Here is a 21,464-nt window from a genome sequence, read left to right as displayed (position 1 = left end):
AATCTTTTATCTAATTTGGAGACACCTACTCCGCCTCTCATATTTTCGATCATGGCTTCAAATGGATACTCAAATAGCACTGACGTAGTACCGCCGCCCCCGAGCGATAGCGATGGAAGACCACCATCCCCTCCACCTCCACCTCCAGATTCATTCGTTCCTCCGCCACCCCCAAGCTCATTAGCTCCTCCTCCTCCTCCTTCCAGCGATCTTCCACCACCTCCTCCCTCCGAGTTACTGCCTCCTCCCCCAGAACCCAAGAAGAAGAAAGGCTGGGGAGCTCCAAAACCAGGTCCTTTGAGCATCGAAGATATTTTGAAGAAGAAGAAAGAGGCAGATGAGGCTGCAGCTAAGGTATGTGCTCTCACCCCCCTTGTCATACGAAGCTGGCAGCCATGTTCACAATGCATGTCTAGTATTTCCTGGGACCAATACTGATTATATGAAAATCACAGCCTAAATTTCTGTCAAAAGCTGCTCGAGAGAAACTGGCTCTTGAGAAAAGAGCAAAAGAGGTCGAAGAACAGAAGCGTAAACGTGAGGCGGAACAGGATAACCGGACATCTGTAGGAGGTGTCAATGGAAATGGAAACGGATATGGATCTGCTATGAATGGTCGAGATGGTTATGAACGATCATATCAGCAGGAAAACGGGCGTCGAGATTCTTCTTTTGTGCCCACTGGGCCTCGAGCTATGCGGAATAGTCAGCAAAGTCGATCTTCTAGTGATAAGCCGAACGATATGGAGCCACCGCCAAAACCAGCCAAAACGGCGGCTGCAGTTACGGGTAAAGCTTCGGTAGCTGGCGAGAAACGACCTGCGAACGCGGAAGATCTCCAAGCTGCACTGATAAGGACGCGATACATGGGCGCCGAAACAAATCAATCAACATTTTCCGCAAAGAAGAAACGTAGAAGGACGACAGAGAAGAAGTTTAACTTTGAGTGGAATGCCGAGGAGGATACTAGCCCAGATTATAACCCTATTTACCAAAACCGCGCGGAAGCAGGTCTATATGGTCGAGGTAGATTGGCTGGTTTTGCTGAAGATGAAGGAGCAACTCTGAAATATGCGAAGGCTTTGGAAGAACGGGATACGGAGGCTGGAAGCGCGCGTGCAAGAGAGATTGTCGAAATGGAAAGGCGGAGGAAAGAAGAGGCTGGCAGGAACTCACTTGACAAACATTGGAGCGAGAAGAAATTGGAACACATGCGAGAACGAGATTGGCGTATCTTCAAGGAAGATTTCAATATCAGTACAAAAGGAGGAGCGATTCCAAATCCCATGCGGAATTGGTCAGAATCTAAGTTACCAAAACGTCTTCTGGATGTTATCCATCAAGTTGGCTATGACGAGCCCTCAGCGGTACAAAGAGCTGCTATCCCAATAGCATTACAAGCAAGAGATTTGATTGGTGTTGCCGTCACTGGTTCGGGTAAAACTGCGGCTTTCTTGCTGCCATTACTGGTCTACATTTCCGAACTGCCTCCACTGAACGAATTTACGAAGAACGATGGACCGTACGCTATTATTCTCGCGCCTACCCGTGAATTGGCACAACAAATTGAAGCTGAAGCCAAGAAGTTTGCAACGCCCCTTGGATTCACCTGTGTTAGTATCGTTGGTGGTCATTCTTTGGAAGAACAATCTTACAACCTTCGTAACGGTGCTGAAATCGTCATTGCGACGCCCGGTCGTCTAGTTGATTGTATTGAACGAAGAGTTCTTGTCCTTGGGCAATGCTGTTATATCATTATGGACGAAGCAGATCGTATGATTGATCTTGGATTTGAAGAATCTGTGAACAAAATTCTGGATGCCCTTCCAGTCAGTAACGAAAAGCCAGATACAGATGATGCAGAAGATGCACAAGCGATGAGTAGGCATCTGGGAGGCAAGGACCGTTATCGTCAAACTATGATGTACACAGCCACTATGCCTCCAGCAGTCGAAAAAATCGCCAAAAAATATCTTCGTCGTCCTGCAATTGTCACCATCGGTAATATTGGAGAGGCCGTCGAGACCGTCGAACAGCGCGTCGAATTTGTTTCCGGTGAGGATAAACGCAAGAAGCGTCTCAATGAAATTCTTGCCTCGGGTGAATTCGCACCTCCTATCATCGTCTTCGTTAACATTAAGCGTAATTGCGATGCTGTGGCTCGTGATATCAAACATATGGGCTTCACATCTGTTACACTCCACGGTTCCAAAACTCAAGAGCAGCGTGAAGCAGCCCTGGCATCTGTGCGTTCTGGCGCTACTAATGTACTCGTTGCGACTGATTTGGCGGGTCGTGGTATTGATGTGCCGGATGTATCGTTGGTGGTGAACTTCAACATGGCGACGAATATTGAGAGTTATACCCATCGTATTGGTAGAACGGGAAGAGCAGGGAAGAGTGGTGTGGCGATTACATTCTTGGGCAATGAGGATAGCGATACGATGTATGATTTGAAGCAGATGTTGACAAAGAGCAGCATTAGTAGGGTGCCGGAAGAGTTGAGGAAACACGAGGCGGCGCAGCAGAAGAGTCAAAGGGGACAGGGTATGAAGAAGATTGAGGAGGGTGGCTTTGGCGGGAAAGGAGGTGGTGGAGGTTGGTAGTTCAGCGAAGAATGGGGACAATGACAATTTCGGAAGTATCTTAATATCGAGATTTCGTTCAGCATCACCAATTATATCATAGCATATCAGATAGTCATTAGATATCCCAATTGAAAATCTATTCAATGTCACAAGTCCTCTTTTTTCCATCTCTACTTTGCATCTCCCCAGAAAACGATTACAGTACTCAACCTTCTCCCCTCACCATCCCATAAACTTTTGCAAGGTATCACCCCTTTACCTTCCCATCCTGCACTCGAAAGTTTATTCACATCGACAAGCGACGTATCCACATAAACCAAATGGATCAATCCGCGATTACCATCGTCATCTTTAAGATCATCAGATGAAGGAATAACATCGTGAGGGAAAGTAAGAACAGTATGACGCGTAGAAGGAGTCGTGAGCGAAGTGCCGCGGTGCTCGTGCGTATCTCTATTATTGATCTATTGTGGATATTGTTAGTTATTGTGTTGTTGTTTTTTTTCCGCGAGCAAGCACCAAAAAAAATAGAGAAGGAAGAAAGAAAGAAAGAAAGAAAAGAAAACAAACATCAACAGGACCAGCACAAATCCCCACATGCGCATGCCATTCTACCTCGCTTTCACGGGGCAGAGAATCCACCTCCGCGGTCCAGAAAGGTGGGATTGTAGGGGTATCCGAGTGCAGGATATTGTGGTCGGGATAGGTGGTTGTGGCGTGGTCGGTTGCGAGGGGGGCGGTGTGGGAGTAGCGGAATTTTTCTTCCCAGAGATCGCGCGGTTCGGAGTCGGAGTCGGAGTCGGAGTCGGAGGAGGGGGATGAGGATGGGAGGGCGTGGATGTGTTTCCAGGCGAGGTAGGCGAGTTTTGAGAGGAGGGGTTGGGAGGAGGAGGAGGAGGAGGGGGGAGAGGGGGGAATGTAGATGCAGGCGCTGGTAAACCATTTGATGGAGGTGGCGTCTGCGATGCGGAGGAGATGTTGGAGGGAGAGGATGGTGGAGAGGTGGAAGGGGGGTGAGAGTGAGAGTGATGAGGTGGGGAGAAGCATGGTGTGGGGAATGAGAGGGATTTGTCCGGCGATGGTGAGGGTTTGAGAGGAGGAGAGTGAGGAGGGAAGTGAACTGGCTTGAGAGTATGGTCCGATGTTGGCGGGGGCCCAGTAGGAACGCGATTGTACGTGTAGAGCTTTGCGGGGCGATGAGTTAGCTGAGGGAATATGCAGTGTGAGGTGGATTATTAGAGATATGTTTAGGGGCATTGAGGATCCGCAGGAGATGGTTACGCGAGATGGTGGATTGGGATGAGGGAAGAGCGTGCCGTAGATCTATAGATGTGTTAGATAGGTATGTTGGTGAGGCATCAAGCTGTGTTTGGAAATACCTTGTTGATTGATGTGAAATCTTCCATTGAGCGTAGCATAATCATGGTCGAAACGATGTCGGTGGTTCTCAATGATGATTGATTGAGTCGCGCTTTTATGGTTTCCACAACACTTTCGGCTTCGTCTAATATCGATGAACAAGAGGCAGTATCTGGTACAATCGTCCAGTGTAGCATGTTGCCGCCTTCAATGCCATTAGCACTAGACGATGTGAGCTCCCACGTTGGCGACGCCAATGATCCGCTACCCGATGTGCTTGATGTGGAAAGGTCGTTGGAATGATCATTTTTGTCCAACGCAGATAAAATTTCCGAAGATCTCTGATCAAGCAGTTCTGGTACTCGACAAGATATTTCCTTGTTCTCAAGGCTCTCTTTATCCGCCAAAGAAGCCTTACTTATCTGTATCCAAGCAGATCCTCCACCTTCCCTCACGATTCTCGTGTCTTCTGTCTCCACTACTATTCTCTTTTTGAACAACCAACTCGGTCCATCCACAACCAGAGTCTCAAACTCTCCGCCCTCACCTAACACAGCTCCATCACCATCAATACTGAATCTTTTCATCGCTCTTTCCACTCTCCGCATCCCCTTCTCACTCGCAACATTTTCCCACAAAAAACTCTCATCGAGTCCACCACTCGCCACCTTGATAATCCTCGCATCCAATCCTACCGCTTGCATATCCTGCAGAAGAGAAATCTGCACCCCAGGCGGAAGAATCGGATACTGCCACAAGAACGAAAGAGGCACGAGTCCCAAGCGTATTGCCACAGATTCCACGCGCGTCCGTTGATATGTAGATAGTATTGCGCCTGTGCTCAGGGCATTTGCTTCAGGATGCGCATCTTTAAGTCTCTGTAACAAAGGAACCAGAGATTCCGTCTCATCTCCATCCATATGTCTCTTTTCCCCCAATTCTTCAGCACCAGAACTCGTGAGAGCCGCATCATCATAGCTCGACCCCGTTTGAACAGCACTGCCAACAATAGCTTGTCGGTATAATGGAATACCAAGAGCCGCTTCATACAATGGTATAATGGTATGTCCTACAGTCTGATACATGAAACTATTGAGATCATTTTCATCCTTGTGCATACCATCGCGTTCTTCCGTTTGTGGCTCGGTGAGAGGTGGATGAAGATTTCCTAGAGCGACGATTTTATGTCCATTCTGAATACAATGTAATATTGAGAAGAAACTGTCTTTTCCACCTGAGACCAAGGCGATCACGTTAAGAGATTCGGACATGACCCTGTCTGTTTTAGGTCGACAGTGTGGGATTTCAGATTTTGCTCGAGAACGTGGGCAAAATGAAAATTTAGGCGTTGTGAGGATTTATATTGGGACGCACTCGACTTTTTGTCCGTATCATTGTTTCATACACGAAATTCGAAATTTTGGTACTCAATGCGTGCAATCAAAACGATTCAAACATCAAACTCATCTAATCTTCATATCAATTCGGACACTCAAAACATTAGGTCTGGAGGTTTGAAGGGTACATGCCTCAGGCATTCTAGACACCACTCTGCTGCAGAGTAGACTATCACAATCATTGAAGTCACTTGGGTCACTTTGAGTCACAATTGCATGATGCGAGAAGAGTTTTATGTTTATGACATGTATTTATTTTATTGTATTTGTAGTCTGTTGGTATATCTCAACATTCTGGCCAGCACAAGGCAAGACCCAAGAGCTACGCAAGTAATTCTGAAGAGAAAATTGCAAAGCAAAAGATCAGAGACGGTCGCCCGCTTTCCATCCACAGCTCCACTGATATTTATTACAACGAATGTAAGAAAAGTAATTTCCCTTGCTTCCCATCATCAAAGTACACGCTTTGAAAGGTTGTTGTACCTTAGACCATCCATCATCACGCTAAACCGACGACAAATACAAAGTTGAATAAAGTAAAGTAAAGTACAAGAATGGTGAAAAAAGTGTGCAAAATAGCAACACACACAGGGGACAGTGACTTTTGTGTTTCAAGCAATCCTCCCAAATCATCATGACAGCGTCAATGTAACCTTTGTCCCTGATGTTCAACACATAACAAGCAATGCGCAAGCCCAAATATGAAGTGTTGTTTAATTTTTGTGTTCGTAAGTTTCGTAAACGGCGTACTCCGGCCAATCAAGCATTCGTACACCAAATTTTTACTCGGATCTCTTGCGCTTCTTGCGGGATTGGCTATCGGACTCACTATCGGTACCGCTGCTTTCACTGCCAGATGCACCTGCGGCGGCGTTAAAGAGTGCGGTGCCAAGGGCTCTGATTTGCTCTCCGTCGCTGCCAGATTCCATGTCGCCAGGAACCTCGCCATCTTCCAAGACGCCCATGACAATAGCACCACTGCCGTGAGTGCGAGAGTGTTGAGATAAGTTGTCGCTGCGGGAGAACTTCTTACCGCACTCGTGGCACTCGAATGGCTTTTCTTGAGTGTGGAGGGATCTGTAATGGCGCTTCAAATGTTCTTGTCTGCGGAAACGTCTGTTGCAAAGCTTGCAGTGGAATGTTTTGGAAGGGTCCTCAGTCAAGGATTGCTTGCGACCGCGACGGTTGACTGGTGCTTGATGAGTGTTGGCAGCGTCTGATCCTGATGAACCCATCATGTTGTTGCTTTCTGAAGAACCGGATTGACTTGGTGCGGTGGATGTTTGTTGGTGGTCGGCAGAAGTCTCTTGTGGCTGAGCGCCCGATAAGTTATTCATTGGAACAGTGAATTTTCGGGATCGAACCATAGAATCAAATGCCGAGCTATCTTCGTCGCAATGAACGATCTTTGACTTTTTGCTACGTTTTTCCCTTTTGGGTTCAGCTTCAGAGCCTGAAGCAGGTGGGCTTGGAAGACAGGCAACTGCAAATCTTTCGGTCTCAAGATCCTCAAAATCTTCGAAATCGTCCTCACTGATGAATGTCTCTGATTCAGGGGAAACGAGATCAGATACAGTGCGTTGTCTCTTGTTACCGAAGAATTGAACGTTATCGGTAGAAGGGAAATTCACAAGACCGTTAACAAATTCGTCTTCAGAATCGAGCTCGGAAATGTGATCAAACGTGGGAAGACCGTGGTTGGATGTTGTGGTTGTGGTGAAATCAAAGGTATTCGCACGTGTTTCGATTTTGGCGAATGCGTCACTACCCCCTAACATGTATTGATGTTCTTCCTCTTCAGCTGCACAGAGGATTGGTAAAGTGGAAAATTCACGACCCGAAGTCAAAATGGGATTTGAAGTGGGAGGTAAAATTGAGGAACCAACTGTGAGATTTCTTGGATCGCAAAAGTCGAAGTCGGATTGTTCAGAGGTGACGGAGCGAGGATAAGGGGAAGGAGAAGGTGAAAGCGAAGGGCAAGAAGTGGCAGACAGGAGTTCATTAGCGTGCGAGCTAAGCGAATTTGGATGGATGAACACTGAAAATTGGTAGCCTCGTCAGTGAATTATTTCAATAATTATTATTGTTGCATCAAAATGTTGAAAACATTAACGTTAACAATTTTTATGCGAACTGTCAAATGAATAATCGCAATTCAATGTCGTTATCCATTCTCAAACCATTCCAAAGATGGTGAGGATTAAAAGATCTTGAATAGAGAAATAGCATACCTGGTGTCATAGGTGGAGACCCGCAACGAGCCCATTCACCGGCAAGGTTCTCCGATTGAACCTCACCTTCACATCCTTCCTTAACACCCTCGAAACTCTCAGCACCAAAAAATACACTGTTAACTGGGGTGGGTAGAATGTCACAGCTCGACGGACTGCTCATGACACTGCAGGATGCTGAAAGTGGTGGGGTTGCTGGGTAATAGTACATGTCGTGTTCGTTTTCCGAATCTAAGATCAGTCTTGGGGAATGATCTTGAATCAATATGGTGGGCTTTTGATACATTGGGCGTGGAGAGGACATTGGTGTCATGTGTCCAAGGTATCCAGAGTTGAAGATCTTCTGCTGCATGGGAGGCTGCGAAGACGAAGAGTTTGGTCTGGAGTACATTGGTGTCGATGGGAGGGTTTGAGCGTGTTGATGGTACATAGGCATAGGCATATGGCTTGGTTGTTGAGAGAAGTGACCATGTTGACGGTTGTCTGATTTTGGGTCTGGGTTGTAGTAGAAAAATGGGGATTGTCCCATTGCTTGTGCGTAAGAGTCCATAGTGAGTATCCCTTGGTTTCTCGGCTGGTCTGCAAGACGTCAGTTTGCATTCCTCGGACCCTGTATCCAAGCACAACGTACCGATTTGAGTTCTAGTTAGGATGGGTTGGTAGATTAGGGTACTTTGTTGGCAGACCACGTTGGTCAAGATGTCGATGCTAAATCAAGTAATACAAGGCTTCGCAAGTAATGAATGAGGGGCGGACAACAGCTGCAGGGAAATCTGTCTAATAATGGCAATGTTGGAGTAACTGATTATACATAGGCTCGTCAAGTGGAAGGATTGATTGAGGTCGACACAATGGTTCAGTGCAATATAGTAGATTATCGAAGTGCGAGATAACAGAACAAGAGCAATAGCAGAATGCCAAAGGAAGGTACAGAAGAAGTTCGAGGAGGCTTATGATATAAAAAAGCGCAAGTCGAAGATGTTCCAAAAGATTGAGTTACAAAAAGGAAACCGTTAGTCGGTATAAGAAGAATATGGTAGCGATGAGGGAAACCTAGACAAGATGAACAAACGAAGGTGGTGACGGGGACCCTGCAAATAAAAGTAAAGATCTCGAAAGATCAACGAGAGTGATAGAGGGTAAGATAGGCAGTGCGACCGAAAGGCCAAGTCTCAGGCGAAGGCATGGGAAACGGGTGGGCCAGGAACAAGAAAGCAATGAGTGGGTGAGATAGGTGTGGATGTGGTGAGTCGGCGTCCAGGACCCTGTCTGGGGGAACCGGCAGCGATTGAGATGGGATGGACGAATAGATTGATGGAGTAGCATGGAAATTTCTAAATCTAGTACGGTTGTGGATTCGGAATCCTAGCATTTTCGTGTTCGACGCTATTGCTCTTTAAGAAAGTGATGATTCTCCGGGAACTTTTTTGATTTTCTGGACTAACCTTGAAATACACGGATTCTAGTAGATTAGTGGCCATAGTGGATTCATTCTGGTGGCTCGGGTGGTACTGTACTATGCCAGGTATGAGAGAAAGTGGAGAGAGTCGAGGAGATATATTACTGAACATGGAATAGAATAGTCTAATAAGTCTACACATCCACGCAATACTAGGGTCCTTGTATGGACAGTTGATTTGTCCTGGGTGTTGAAAGGGCATGGAGGAAGAAGCGGTCATGAATGGCTCAAGGGAAGAGAAGGGACGGTCTAATACGTTGTAGGTCAGTGACCAATGATCATTAGTTATTTGACTTGAGCATGCAAATGAACATCAAGCCACTCTTTTATTTTTCATTATACGATTTTATTATGATATGATTATGATTGTGATTATGATGATTATTTATTTTATCCCATTTTCCTTTTCTCTCTCCCTCGCTAGCCACTCGGTATACTTTTTTCCAACCATTCAAAAGCGGCGAGGAGGTGAAGAAGCGCACGACCGCATGCATAAGCCCGAATGATAGACTAAAGTAGAGTGGGAGCGTGGTAACTTGTAAGGTATCATAATCATAATCATAATCATAATCATAGCATTATGTATTATGTATTATCCATACGAATGAATATATACGACACAGCACACTATGAGAAACCGCTAGGTTGGTGGCTTCTTTGAGAGCATGGACCTGGAGTCCTTGACAAGGACGAGCGAGATACGAGTTACAAGCCAGTCACCAGTTGGTTACAGGTTACAGGTTACAGGTTACAAGCTATGAGGATCTTGTTTGCGAATACTGCGTCACTGTTTCCTTCAGATTATGAGGTAGCTGCGATGTGCGTTATTTCTGAGGTCGTACAATAACGTTCAAGTACCTAGGTATGCAACAACAAGAATAACAACATATACCTACCCACCTATCTAGCTAATGGAACTCATGTAGAAGTTTGAAGTTTGAAGTTTGAAGTTTGAAGTTTGAAGTTTGAAGTCTGAAGTTTGAAGTCTGAAGTTTGAAGGGCGAAATTCAAAGTTTAGATAGATAGCTAGTACCTACTTTGACTTTCACTGCATCTGCATCTGCATCTGCTAATGCCAACTAACATAAACTTCAGCTATGTATGCTCTATGCTGTCCAACCACTGTACCTATCAACGTTTTCTAAAATAAGAGAAAAAGTACAACAACAATACAAATCAAACAGATGTCATGATTTCAATTCATTCATTCATTCTTTCGTGCCAAATAGCCCATGGTGGATCTCAACCTATGATAATCGTGGTGGACGGAGATTACGACCGACACATTATTCATTCGGGATGCCATGGAAAACTAATAATAAATAATTATTGTCTATTCAATAACAGCCCACGTCAAGATCCAAATCAATTCAATAGACATTTCTAATTCTATCCATCCAAGACTCAGCCATACAGATTTCTTGCTGAAAACTATATTCTTAGCATAATAGACAAGTTTAGACAGTTTAGATAATATTTTACTTTCGACTACTCATGCCTACTGCCTACCAGGTGGGAATCTTGATGAAGTTTGCCTCATGGTCCACTGTATATATCATTCATTGATGACACTGACATCAATCTATAATAACTAACCATACACAGCCCACCTCACCTCAGCCCTGTCGCCGCATTGGAGAAAAGTCTTCTTCACAATACTCCCGTGCAAATCATCAATGCCAATAGAATCCTACAGTTGGAGTGATCAGAAGAAAACAAGCCCCTCATCTCGTACGGCCTCTCCGACTGGCGATGCGAATCACATCCAAGTGCCCAAATATCTGAATCCAAAGGGAAACATATTCTGGCCTAATAAACTTTGGGATCTTGTCTTCAACAACATTGAACCAACCCAAGCATTCAGTGGTGATGTTGTTTTAACTTGTTTTTATTTGGATGATCCAAAACTTCAGAAGGCAAAGGAACGAACACATGAAAAAGTTTAAAGCGAGACGCGAAACACGCAACACATTGCTGGGCCATTCATATCGTGAAGCACACCCTCAGATATGCATCAAAAGACCGTTTTGGGATATCTACGTGAATCTAAGCTGTGATTCGTGCATGGTGAAGGCGATAATGCAAAATGATCCAACAACGCTACCCAACAGCTTTACTTTTGTCGTTGTGGTACGAACTCTAGGTACCTCGATTTGGCTAACGTCTCCGGTTCATCGACTACATGAGCAATTCTCTCTGCTAATTTCGGCGTCGTGGGTTTCAACCTATCACACCTTGTTATGGACCTTTCTCTCTCTTCTACAGCTACCTACGTTGTAAGCAATTCACAGCTTACAGCTCCTAATTCGCCGGAGGTAACCTTAGATGACATCGTCTGCATCCAATATGCATCCATCCTTCCTTCCTTCCTTCGCCCCCAAGATGAGAAGAAAAGAAAAAAAGCCTTTTCCTATCGATAGAGAAATGATCCTTAGACTTAGATTCAGCCCTCCTCCTTCAGCTTACTCTGAGAGCGCTTTGCCCCGCGTCTACTCCAAAGGTTGATTTGTGGGGGAGAAGAAAGACGCCATCATGAAAAGATGAAACAACGATCTCCTTCTCTTGACTTTCGATGAACAGGATAAGATCAGATAGTCTCCCCGCCTTCCGAGAGACAGTTGATTAGATGCGTCTTCGTCAGTTTCTCACGCTGACAAGTCATTATTCAGAGATTTTTAGAGTTGCGGCTTATTACTCACTCACTCAGTGGTACTGATACACTTTGCAAGCAAGTTTTGTACCACCAACGTCCCACCAAAAGAAAGTTTATAGCCGCAGTCTGGAACTGGCAATTGAAACACTGTCTTTCATGTGAACACGCCTGAGAAAAGTCAAATAGATGGTTGAGACGGAGCCCTTGATCCTTAGACGCCGGCGTTTGAGATGATCTAAAGTTTATCATGTACTATCACCCGAACGGTTAGGCCGCGTATTGGGCTATCATTTCCATCGGGTTGAACCTTGATCCTATACACGTCCTTTTGACCACTAAGAGACTGAATCCCTCCAAACATGGCAACACATCATCATCTGAAGAATCTTCATGTGTAAAATCTGACCTCATATGACCGGGAGCTCCTTCACGCCCACTCTTCTCCGTCTAATCGATAAGGTGATAACCATTACGATAGGATGAAGTCCCGTCCACCTAGCGCCGAGAAAGAACTGAGATGGTTGCATAAAATGGAATGCATATACTTTTCCAATAATGCACAGCGTTTCGCCCAATTCCCACAGCCTGTCAATGATGATTCCTAACATCACAATAAGGCGACACACGAGCTTCGAGGCTTCAATGTGGGATGCTGAGGTATACTTGGTGGGATGCCTACCCTATCACATCCAATATGGTAAAATCCAGCTCGTGTGGTATGGACTCTGTTGCTTCTAGTTCATTACACGAACCAAACATTTAGGTCTTGTGCTGGCTGCTTCTTTTGGTTCTTGAATAGCATTTTCCAAAGAGAGCGAATAACGATGTGCAGAAGGTGCATAGGATTTCATTAGTGGTGGTTGCGCGACAATCATCATCACATCACTACTTCCTCCTGGCATGTTGCATGTTGCATAAAAGTGGCACTCTGCAGTGATATTCTAATGCAAGTTTGTGTGTAGCCGATCTAAACATAGAGAGAACCTTTCTCATATTATTGGACGCTTCCGGGGGAGCGGAGAGAGAATGATTTTCTTGTTTGGTTTGGATTCCCTTGCTGCTTTGTGTCAAACATAATCAACCACCAGGCACAGCAAGGGTAAAGAGGCTAGTGCAACAAAGTATAACTTGAATGTGGTGGAGTCGACTGATTTGACCGAGGCCTGCATAATGGGGTAGCATTTCATTATTACTTTGTACCGAGTCCGTAATGAATTGGCTGACATGGATTTTATACCACAGAGCCATACCATCATACCATCGATACCATCGATACCTTGCCATACCGTGCCATACCGTGCCATACCGTGCCATACCGTGCCATACCGTACCGTACCTAGGTCGAATCCGTAGAATCGAATCCATAGAATCATTTCTCTGCATCGTAAAGCCAAACCATACCCTCTTCGGTGAACTTCCAGAAGAAGTTGCGATATGAACCTTACTAGGGAGCCCTGTCCTAGTCCTCGACCCGGCAAGTTCACGGTCATGGTCGCGGTGAAAGGAAAGTTAGGAAAGGAAGGGGAAGGAAAGAAGGTAGGGATGCTGAGTGGATGATCCATTCTGACGGCTTTCCGTTGCAATCCAATCCGTTTTCTTATCGGTCGGTCAACATGGTACCTTCTCTATGGACTCCGTATATATCCATCACTTTACCCATTAAAATTATAATTCACCAATCGGGCAATGGATGGCTTCGTTACGTGTGGTCCACTCGCCCCATTTCCAAATTTGCTGATTGCTACTGCAGGAACCGATGCAGGAACAAAGCAGGAACAGAGAGAATGCTTGACAATATGATGAAAGATTGAAAGCAAAGAAGGTTGCAGAGACCTCGACCTCAACAAATGTTGCATATGCATGTATGAATACACACTTACTTGCTGATTGACTTTACTTACTTATTCTTGCATCAAAAAGCAGGAACGACATAAACCTGTCAATCTTGAACAACCATCAGTCCCAGTTCAAGACCAATCCCCAGTCCCAGTCCCAGTCCCAGTCCAATTCGAGGCCGAGTCCTTACTTCATACGAAATCTAAGTTTTGTCCCGATTTTTCTGTCCATCCCATTTATGATTTTTATTTACCGGTGTCATCTGAAAGTTCCTTCGCTTGTTCCCGTGGGTAATGCCAATGATATGGAGCGTATTGCTATATCACGCCAGACGGGCTAGTCAGCGGGGATTCATTCCTAGAGCCCCAAACCCTAGCTTGGCCGCTCGCTGGCGAGGCTATCGGGCTGGCCAATCTTTGGGTTCAATTCAAATGATTTTCAATCTCGAATCTACACTGACCCACTCACGGCTCGCGGGTGTTATATTCCTAATACCCTCGTTCATTCAATGTTGACCTTGACAAGCTTCACTATTGGGAGAAGGTAGGTCAAAGATCACAATACCATCGATTTATGTGGAGTGCCCTTCCTTGCTATTCGAGTCAGGTTACATATCAACCGATGGCTTCATGCAACGAAAGACGGTTGTCAGGTGTCCCAGCGGGATGGGACCTGGAAATGAATCATACTACTACGACTCTACTTTACCAGAGATTGGGCTTGCTGGCGCGACTTTTTTTCATCAAAATGGAATTATAGAAACCAGACACAATGGGTCGATAGACTAACTACCGCTCTCCCGCTACAGCACGATTTTCTACAAAGCTGCGGAGCCTTCCTCACTAAAATCATGCTTGATTTTAGTCATGATGATCTAGCTACCCGAAAGTGATGGACGGTACAGTAAGTACCCTATGACATCTTCTTGTAGATCCATGCAGGTCTGAAAACACTGCTCTTCTGAGTCTGAATAACGCGTGACGGAAGTGAATCGTAATGCGAAATGTACGCATATCTACCTAAGCCTGATCTCATAGCACGACTCAATATTGAAAGTTAGATTTGACAATTGAGTTACCCTTTAGGTATATGCGTCTAGTGTATTATAGTTTACGATATACTTCCTCGATCACGAATGATTCGAAGCTTCGCAAACTCTTGTTTACAGGCTAGAGTTGCATTCCGAGGGCACTCTGATCCTCGCGATCTTTCATTGTTCAGACAATCCTCGAGTACACCGATACGGAACTATTATTCTGATCATGGCTGGAAAGAATGGCCGAGGGAGGACTGGAACTGGCTCGAAAACCCCGGATTTTTCGTTCTCTACCCTCGAGGATTATAGATTATGCATCGAGGCTCACCGTTAAACCAGCGGCGATGCTCGGATAGAAGGAAGAACGGGGTTCAAACATGTTGGAGAAAGTCAATTTGCTGACACAAACTCTTCCATGACAATAGCATCTTCCAAATGTGTTTGCCACTGATATGTCTTACTGTATTCTATTCTACAGCCTGAGCGGCGGCAAAAAGCTTAAACTATCGATAACAGCTCTCTTAGTCCATAACCTATTTTAATAGTGAGACCAAAGGAAGGGTCCAATACAAGAGGACCCTTTGTGAAGGGATATACGCAGTACATGTCTCATTAGTATGATCTACTGCCATATAACAAACTTTTTCATTCAAGTAGGTGGCTCAGGGTGGGTTTACAAATATCAATAACGAAGCTATTCAAGAACAAATTACTCGAGGATCCCTCCGCAACCGTTCGAGACGACGTCGATCTCAGGCCGAAATGAGAGTGTACTACATTCAGATACCAGTGTCGGCAGTTCTTACCTAGTCACTTGGACCCGTAGGCGATGCCGTAAGCTCTTGAAAAGAAGGTTTTGGAAAATCGATTGTGAGGGGTGCAGACGTTCTAGTGATGCTTTGAGAAATTGAGAGATGATAGCGAGATAAGTTTCATCCCAATACTTCACAAACCATGTCCATTTGTGTCGAAGTTCTGGTACACTACTGAGCTTCCGGTGTTTATTATAAATGGGGGCCCGTCCGCTGCCAAATCAGACACCCTGACTCTCAATTGAGGGTTCCATATCAAACCCTGCCACTGCTTCCAGGAAGATGATTGATCTCCCTCTTGTCTCTGAAGCAGAACAAAACGTCGGATGTTCGTAAGAGAGATAATCATCCAGTGGCAGAGCATCCACCTAATGGCTACCCATCCACACACAACAAACCTTCAGAAAGCTCAGATATACATCGTACACAATTAAAAAAGTGCGCGTCCCACTTTTGTATGCAGCCTCGGACATTCACACCGAAAACGTAGCATGCTCTCCGAGGATTAACATACTCTTGTCTCTTGAGGGATTATTAGATATCCGCCAACCTTGTTGACGGGCCTTCGAGAACGTTTCATGAAGCCACAGAACAATTTCAGTTACGGCATCCATGACCTTGTCCTTTTCCAATATCCATCGTCATTTCCAATCTTCCATATCCAGGTTTTCGTTTTCTAACTTATTGCCAGAGCTGCTTCAAGGCATCGCATGAACCGGACGATTCGCGGTCGATGCCGCAGAGAAAGCAGGTGGGGCAATAGTAATATCATATCCGCTGTTATGATTTGCTGCGGAAGTTTATGCCGTCGTGAAGATCAAACTCTGGTACACCAAGGTTGAGGCATATGCATGAAGAAGCTATCCCCCGTTGGACGGATGGAAAAGTTTATGCGGTCTACGATAGATTTGCTAGCAATGTATTATGGATAGTAATTATGCACTCTATATTATCTACAATACTTGTCATTCTCCACAAGCTTGGGTGTTGATATGAAAGTAGGTGAACCTTTTTTTGTACACGTGTCTCGCTTTCTTCTGCTTCGAATTGAAAACCGAAGATTGAGAGATGCCAATACCTTACTTTTCGCCCTTTCAATAATCTTCAGGCTCGTTTGCGGTGTGCGCTATGATGTTTATTTCCATATCCGGATGTACCGTCAGATTGCCATGGGCCGTCCAAATCACGAGACTTCTTGAAGTATGTAAGAGAGTGTGGGTGGAAGTCTGGCCCGCCATACAATCCTTGAAAGCGCTATGAACGGTGAAGAGAGGATGGGCATGGCATGGCGAAGATTGGTTCTGGCGGTATCCGAAGAAAGCGGTATGTATGTACGTTCATCGGTTGCATGTGTGGTCGTATGCATGGGCAAAGTCGAATGCTTGTAAAATAGCTTTGCTGTACACGAGAGCTGCAAGTACCACCATCATGTGGAAGAGTTGATGAGAAGCTCCAAACAGATCAAACGTTTTATTGAACCAACGTTCGGGAAACTGTTTCGGTCAGAACAACTTATTTTGCGGGGAATAGTAATCTCTTCAAAGAATTTTATTCACTTTCTTACCTTGATGGCATACGCTGTTGCACCAAGTACATTCAGCATCAACGTGATCAAAACCCAGGTGATTCCCATCCGTTGATTTTGTACTTGCCAGCCGTATACAGTCGCACCATGGACGACAGGCACCATTGTGACCACAGCTAAGCTGCCAAAGGTGGCGGCTCGTACAGGTCGAAGAAATGGATCTCGAAAATGAGGTTGAAAGGTAGATACTGAGCAAGCGACTGCTAGTAGTGATAACTTCCTCTAGTTAGCTTCTTCCCAGCAACAGACAGGAAGGTTTATCACCAGAGCCCAATAAGAATACCTGTGAATTGCGGTATCGCAATAGAAACCATAGTATACAAGAGGAATCGTTGCTCCCCACATCAGAAGAATGACTCCCTGGAAATCTAGCTGGGCTCCAAATGTGTCCATTTGTTGGCTATGGTTCATTATGGTATGGTACCTACGGATGACATCAGTTACAAAGCCTCCTCATGTTCAAAGGACAAAGATTATCAACTAACACTGCCGACAAGCAAAAGCATACCGCCACCCCTAAGAAGTATATCCCACAAACCACGATATCTTCCTTGGTAGCCACGGCATATCTAGGTGGTATCTCAGCCTTGTACAGGTAGACCGGTAGAGCCACGAACAACGCTGCCCCAATTAAATGAGACCAAATGTTAACTACGTGCTTGTTTAGCTTCAGTATCTCGAACATTATACATCATCCATGCACGGTGAGGATATTGTAACATTGGGGTCAGTCTATTCTTACTAGTCTCATTGTGGAGGTATCCCCAACTTGCAAAACATTCTCGAAGAGAATTAGATGCCGCTCTATCATCAAGAAAAGTCGAATATTAGAAATAGTTCTTTACAAATTCCTCTAGCTTCAAGCACCCACGTGGCACCCATCCCCCACGCCTTACTCAGAGAGCTAAATAAGTTGAGATGAATGCAACGTCAAGGCAATGCAAGGCAAGCAAAAAGGAAGGAAAAGTAGACTGCATACCGATATCCCGTCTCGATGAAGTGATTATCCTCCCTTCACACAAACAATTAGCATCTCATCTCAGTCAGCTGATTTTCCCCCCTCCACTCATTCCCCTTCAATCAAAAGTCAAGTGATTATATAACCCCTCCACGACCAAAAAGGACCCCTCCATGTCATCAATTACACAAGCGCAACGTCGCACTCATGCTTAAAAACCACACTTATCAAACGCGAGAAAACAGCGTCGAATCCTTCGAGGAATTCGTGTAGGAAACCAGAGTACCAGTATAGTAACAAGCACACGCCAAATCCTTCCATGGCATGGAGAATGCACAGCTGACATTACATACATTGCACCCACCACATGTATAATATACATAAAGACGTTGCAATGTCGTATTGCGAGCGAGAATTCTCGGAATCCTCTTTGCGATATCATGAATAGCCAACCACGCAGGAGGATTGGTGAGAAAAGACCGAGGTAACACTTACTGTTGCCATATCTCTATCAAGACGTCGTAAGACCGACGCCACAACATCAGCCTGTGCCTCTTTCTCGAAGAAATTTTCACGGCGTAGTTTGGTGGGGGGGAAGAGTGTAGGAGGTGTTGCCTGTTCCTGCAGAACTCACCTAATTCGGTCCATGGTTTCAATATCGGAGTATTACGATTGGCAAACGGATTTGGAATTCCCAATACGGATGATTTCTCATCATGAAGCCGTTTTCTCGAAAAGGCTCCTTCCTTTCCTGGAGAAAGACTTTTTCGTCGATGTACCATGGGATAGGATCGCGAATAACAAGCTGATATTTCTAGAATATTGCCTAATCTGTAGGCGCGGTGACCGTGGGGGGCTGAAACTTCAGACTTCTTTCTTTTTCCTTGTGGCTATTTTGGACAAGTTTGAATATGCAAAAGACAAGACAAGAAAACAATTGAAAGAAAAAAAAAGAATTAAAAGTATTGAAATGTTAACTTGAACATTGATCGCCGAACAATATCTAACCTTATTGGCGTACCATTGTAACTATATGTGCCATTCATTGCATTGCACCCACATAACACTATGGGAGTTTGAAGTTTTGCGCACACGAACCGAGCGGCGCAATGCGATCAACTGCAAATTTTCCATTATCACGACCGCACATTTATGCTGGCCTCGATTCCATTACTCATTGGAGCCATTTCTCCATCCGATCCTTATATGTCTATGTGAAAATGGCTCAGAAAGGAAACTCCCGTGCCGTTTCCGCCTTGATAATCATGTATGTCGCGATTCACACGCCATGCTCACCTGCAATTGGTTGTTTCGCATGTGTCTGAATAGGGTCAAGAAAAGAAAGGAACTGGTGAGAGTACGTACTACGTATTCTACTACTCTGCCATCTAAAATCTGACCCACGTCGAAGAAGACTGTGCCTTACATAACTGTCGATGTATGATTGAGAGGTACATTGCAGAGTTACATTCCTCGGGGTTTTTTCTTGGCTGATGACATGTGAGGTTTATTGCTTGTTCGCTGATTGACTGATGATTATGCGAGGGGTTGCGATGTATGCAGATAGCTAAGGAAGTTTGGGTGGTATTGCAGGTAAGAGATGTTTCATCGATGCCCGTTTTTGTTTCTAATTTGTGTTTGAGCCGACAATGATAGACAATATCAAGGTAGTGGTACAATTGGTTAGAATCGGAATGATGTTGGTGCTTGCGAGTCCAGACTAGTTAATTATCTAGCCATTCGTTCTGTGTGGTACAATACAGGCAGCTAGTAGGGTTCATTGTAATTGCATGACCAGCTGGATGTCGTAACTGCATCAAACACTGTACTGTATGTAACATATATGTGAAACCCTTTTGGATAAAGTCGAGATGGTTCCGGAAAGAGTATAGAGTGAATTAATTCCTTACATCAATCGAATCTTCTTGATTCTAGGCTCACGCAACCTGTTGGACGTCCACAGCAGGTGGGTAGTAGCATATCTTTTATTAGTAGAAACTTCTAGATCGCTGTGTTCCTCTAACGATAGAGAGCGTTGATAGTATACAGCTATGTCTTCTTATTGAATTTTTAGCTGAAAGCTCTGTTGTTATTATTAGACAGTCATGCTACCTTGAGATCAAATTCAAAAGACGGCCATGGTTTCGGATTCACATGAATATATAAATCTGTATTGTACTTCTTTACACGGAGAAGCAATGGATGTGTTCAAATCAGAAAAGAGATGAGCCTTTGAGAGGGTTCAAATGGAGCAAGGTTAATTTTCTATAGGGCGTGAGGTTAGAATCAAAGACGAGCTCACATTTTGCGTATGAGGCGTGTGAGTAGTCTGAAATAGAGCAAATTCAAAATGATGCTACGAATGAACTGGATTAGCAAAGCTCTCACCATTTGTTAATTCATTGTCGCTTCCCCTTTTGTCAGATGGTGACAATCCTTCGGCTACTCGTTCCCTCACCAAGCCTTCAATGTTCCTTCCTCAATTGATACGTTAACACACATGCAAGCCTTTCAATCGTCAGTTCACATCTTCATTAATAATATGGGCCTAAAAAGAGCAGGTTGATCACATGGGCCTCCTATTTGGCACTTTCCGGTGGCTTAAAATGCTCACTGTCGGATGTGGTCCAATGTAACATATGTTACATATTACCTATACTACAAGAATGTTATAGTATTCTTACTCTTCTCACACTTCACCTCGGTCATATATTTCACTGTGCTCACCCATCAATAACTTGAGTTTCCTTTCCAGTCTTAAGTGTAGGGATTTGTTTTTTGAAAGAAAGGCTTTAGAAGAGAAATATCATGCTAGAAAGATGGGGGTGCTTCTCACAGAGATCCAGATCAATTGAACAATATCTAAGACGGCGTTTCCGCTAGATGGACAATCAATACATTCACTACTTTCGCATTTGGTTTTCTATAGATTGTTTGACGCATAATTTCGGTCCTTAGCTCGCTCATTTTGGGACCATTAAAATCTAAAGTAGAAGCTTAACCTTATATCATGAGCCGTGGCGGCCCACGAGTAGATTTCTAGACTGATGAGACGCCCCTTAACCTCTGACGAATCTTGACATATCTTGACTTCAATTCATGCCTTTTGAAAACAAATAAACTCATTTGTTCACCTATATTGAATCATTGTATACGAATTCCTAAACAATACTAATTAAATGATCAGAAGGATTGTTGGGATCATTAATTGGATGTCTTTTTTGCTCTTGAGTCTATACATACACTGTTGCTTCCGTGAAATCCATCGAGCCAAATCAAATCTGCCCTCTTACAGTGAGTTATTCGAGACATGTCGCTATGAAAGTGTGTTCAACTTCTGGCATTATATTTACTCGTTCGAGATTGAGATCAATAGGGTGTTGATCCTCCTTCTGCCGCTGCCATCATTGGTTTCTCCTGATGGCCAACCCTGTTCTTTTACTGTCTAAGATACCAGAGGCCGTTGATTTGTACCATCACCAATATCAACAGTTCTAAATTTTGTCTTTCGATTTTGGACCACAATCCATTTCATACTTTCCAATTTTTA

At 44.5% G+C, this 21,464-nt stretch overlaps 5 protein-coding genes across 5 annotated transcripts; 2 read left to right on the top strand and 3 right to left on the bottom strand.

Annotated features, from left to right (window-relative positions):
- Nucleotides 1-51: 51 nt before the first annotated feature.
- EAF01_000066 (uncharacterized protein) lies at nt 52-2,606 on the top strand (the record flags this gene model as incomplete). The annotated part of the gene is made up of 2 exons (XM_038908316.1): nt 52-354; nt 456-2,606. 2 exons carry the CDS (start codon nt 52-54, stop codon nt 2,604-2,606), a joined length of 2,454 nt encoding a protein of 817 aa, XP_038775222.1.
- Nucleotides 2,607-2,758: 152 nt separating this feature from the next.
- On the bottom strand, nt 2,759-5,218 carry EAF01_000065 (uncharacterized protein; the record flags this gene model as incomplete). The annotated part of the gene is made up of 3 exons (XM_038908315.1): nt 2,759-3,052; nt 3,159-3,911; nt 3,968-5,218. 3 exons carry the CDS (start codon nt 5,216-5,218, stop codon nt 2,759-2,761), a joined length of 2,298 nt encoding a protein of 765 aa, XP_038775221.1.
- A 357-nt stretch (nt 5,219-5,575) lies between these two features.
- EAF01_000064 (uncharacterized protein) lies at nt 5,576-8,653 on the bottom strand. The gene is made up of 3 exons (XM_038908314.1): nt 8,207-8,653; nt 7,576-8,154; nt 5,576-7,382 (listed from the first exon to the last, which is right to left on the bottom strand). Exons 2-3 carry the CDS (start codon nt 8,123-8,125, stop codon nt 6,127-6,129), a joined length of 1,806 nt encoding a protein of 601 aa, XP_038775220.1. The 5' UTR covers nt 8,126-8,154; nt 8,207-8,653; the 3' UTR covers nt 5,576-6,126.
- Nucleotides 8,654-10,710: 2,057 nt separating this feature from the next.
- On the top strand, nt 10,711-10,980 carry EAF01_000063 (uncharacterized protein; the record flags this gene model as incomplete). The annotated part of the gene is made up of 1 exon (XM_038908313.1): nt 10,711-10,980. One exon carries the CDS (start codon nt 10,711-10,713, stop codon nt 10,978-10,980), a length of 270 nt encoding a protein of 89 aa, XP_038775219.1.
- Nucleotides 10,981-16,708: 5,728 nt separating this feature from the next.
- EAF01_000062 (uncharacterized protein) lies at nt 16,709-18,456 on the bottom strand (the record flags this gene model as incomplete). The annotated part of the gene is made up of 7 exons (XM_038908312.1): nt 16,709-16,864; nt 16,936-17,172; nt 17,221-17,380; nt 17,442-17,607; nt 17,699-17,760; nt 17,936-17,968; nt 18,410-18,456. 7 exons carry the CDS (start codon nt 18,454-18,456, stop codon nt 16,709-16,711), a joined length of 861 nt encoding a protein of 286 aa, XP_038775218.1.
- Nucleotides 18,457-21,464: the final 3,008 nt, after the last annotated feature.

This window comes from Botrytis porri (assembly GCF_014898465.1).
Source record: "Botrytis porri strain MUCL 3234 chromosome Unknown BPOR_001, whole genome shotgun sequence".
NCBI lineage: Eukaryota > Fungi > Ascomycota > Leotiomycetes > Helotiales > Sclerotiniaceae > Botrytis > Botrytis porri.
This window is presented reverse-complemented; position numbering and strand designations above follow the sequence as displayed.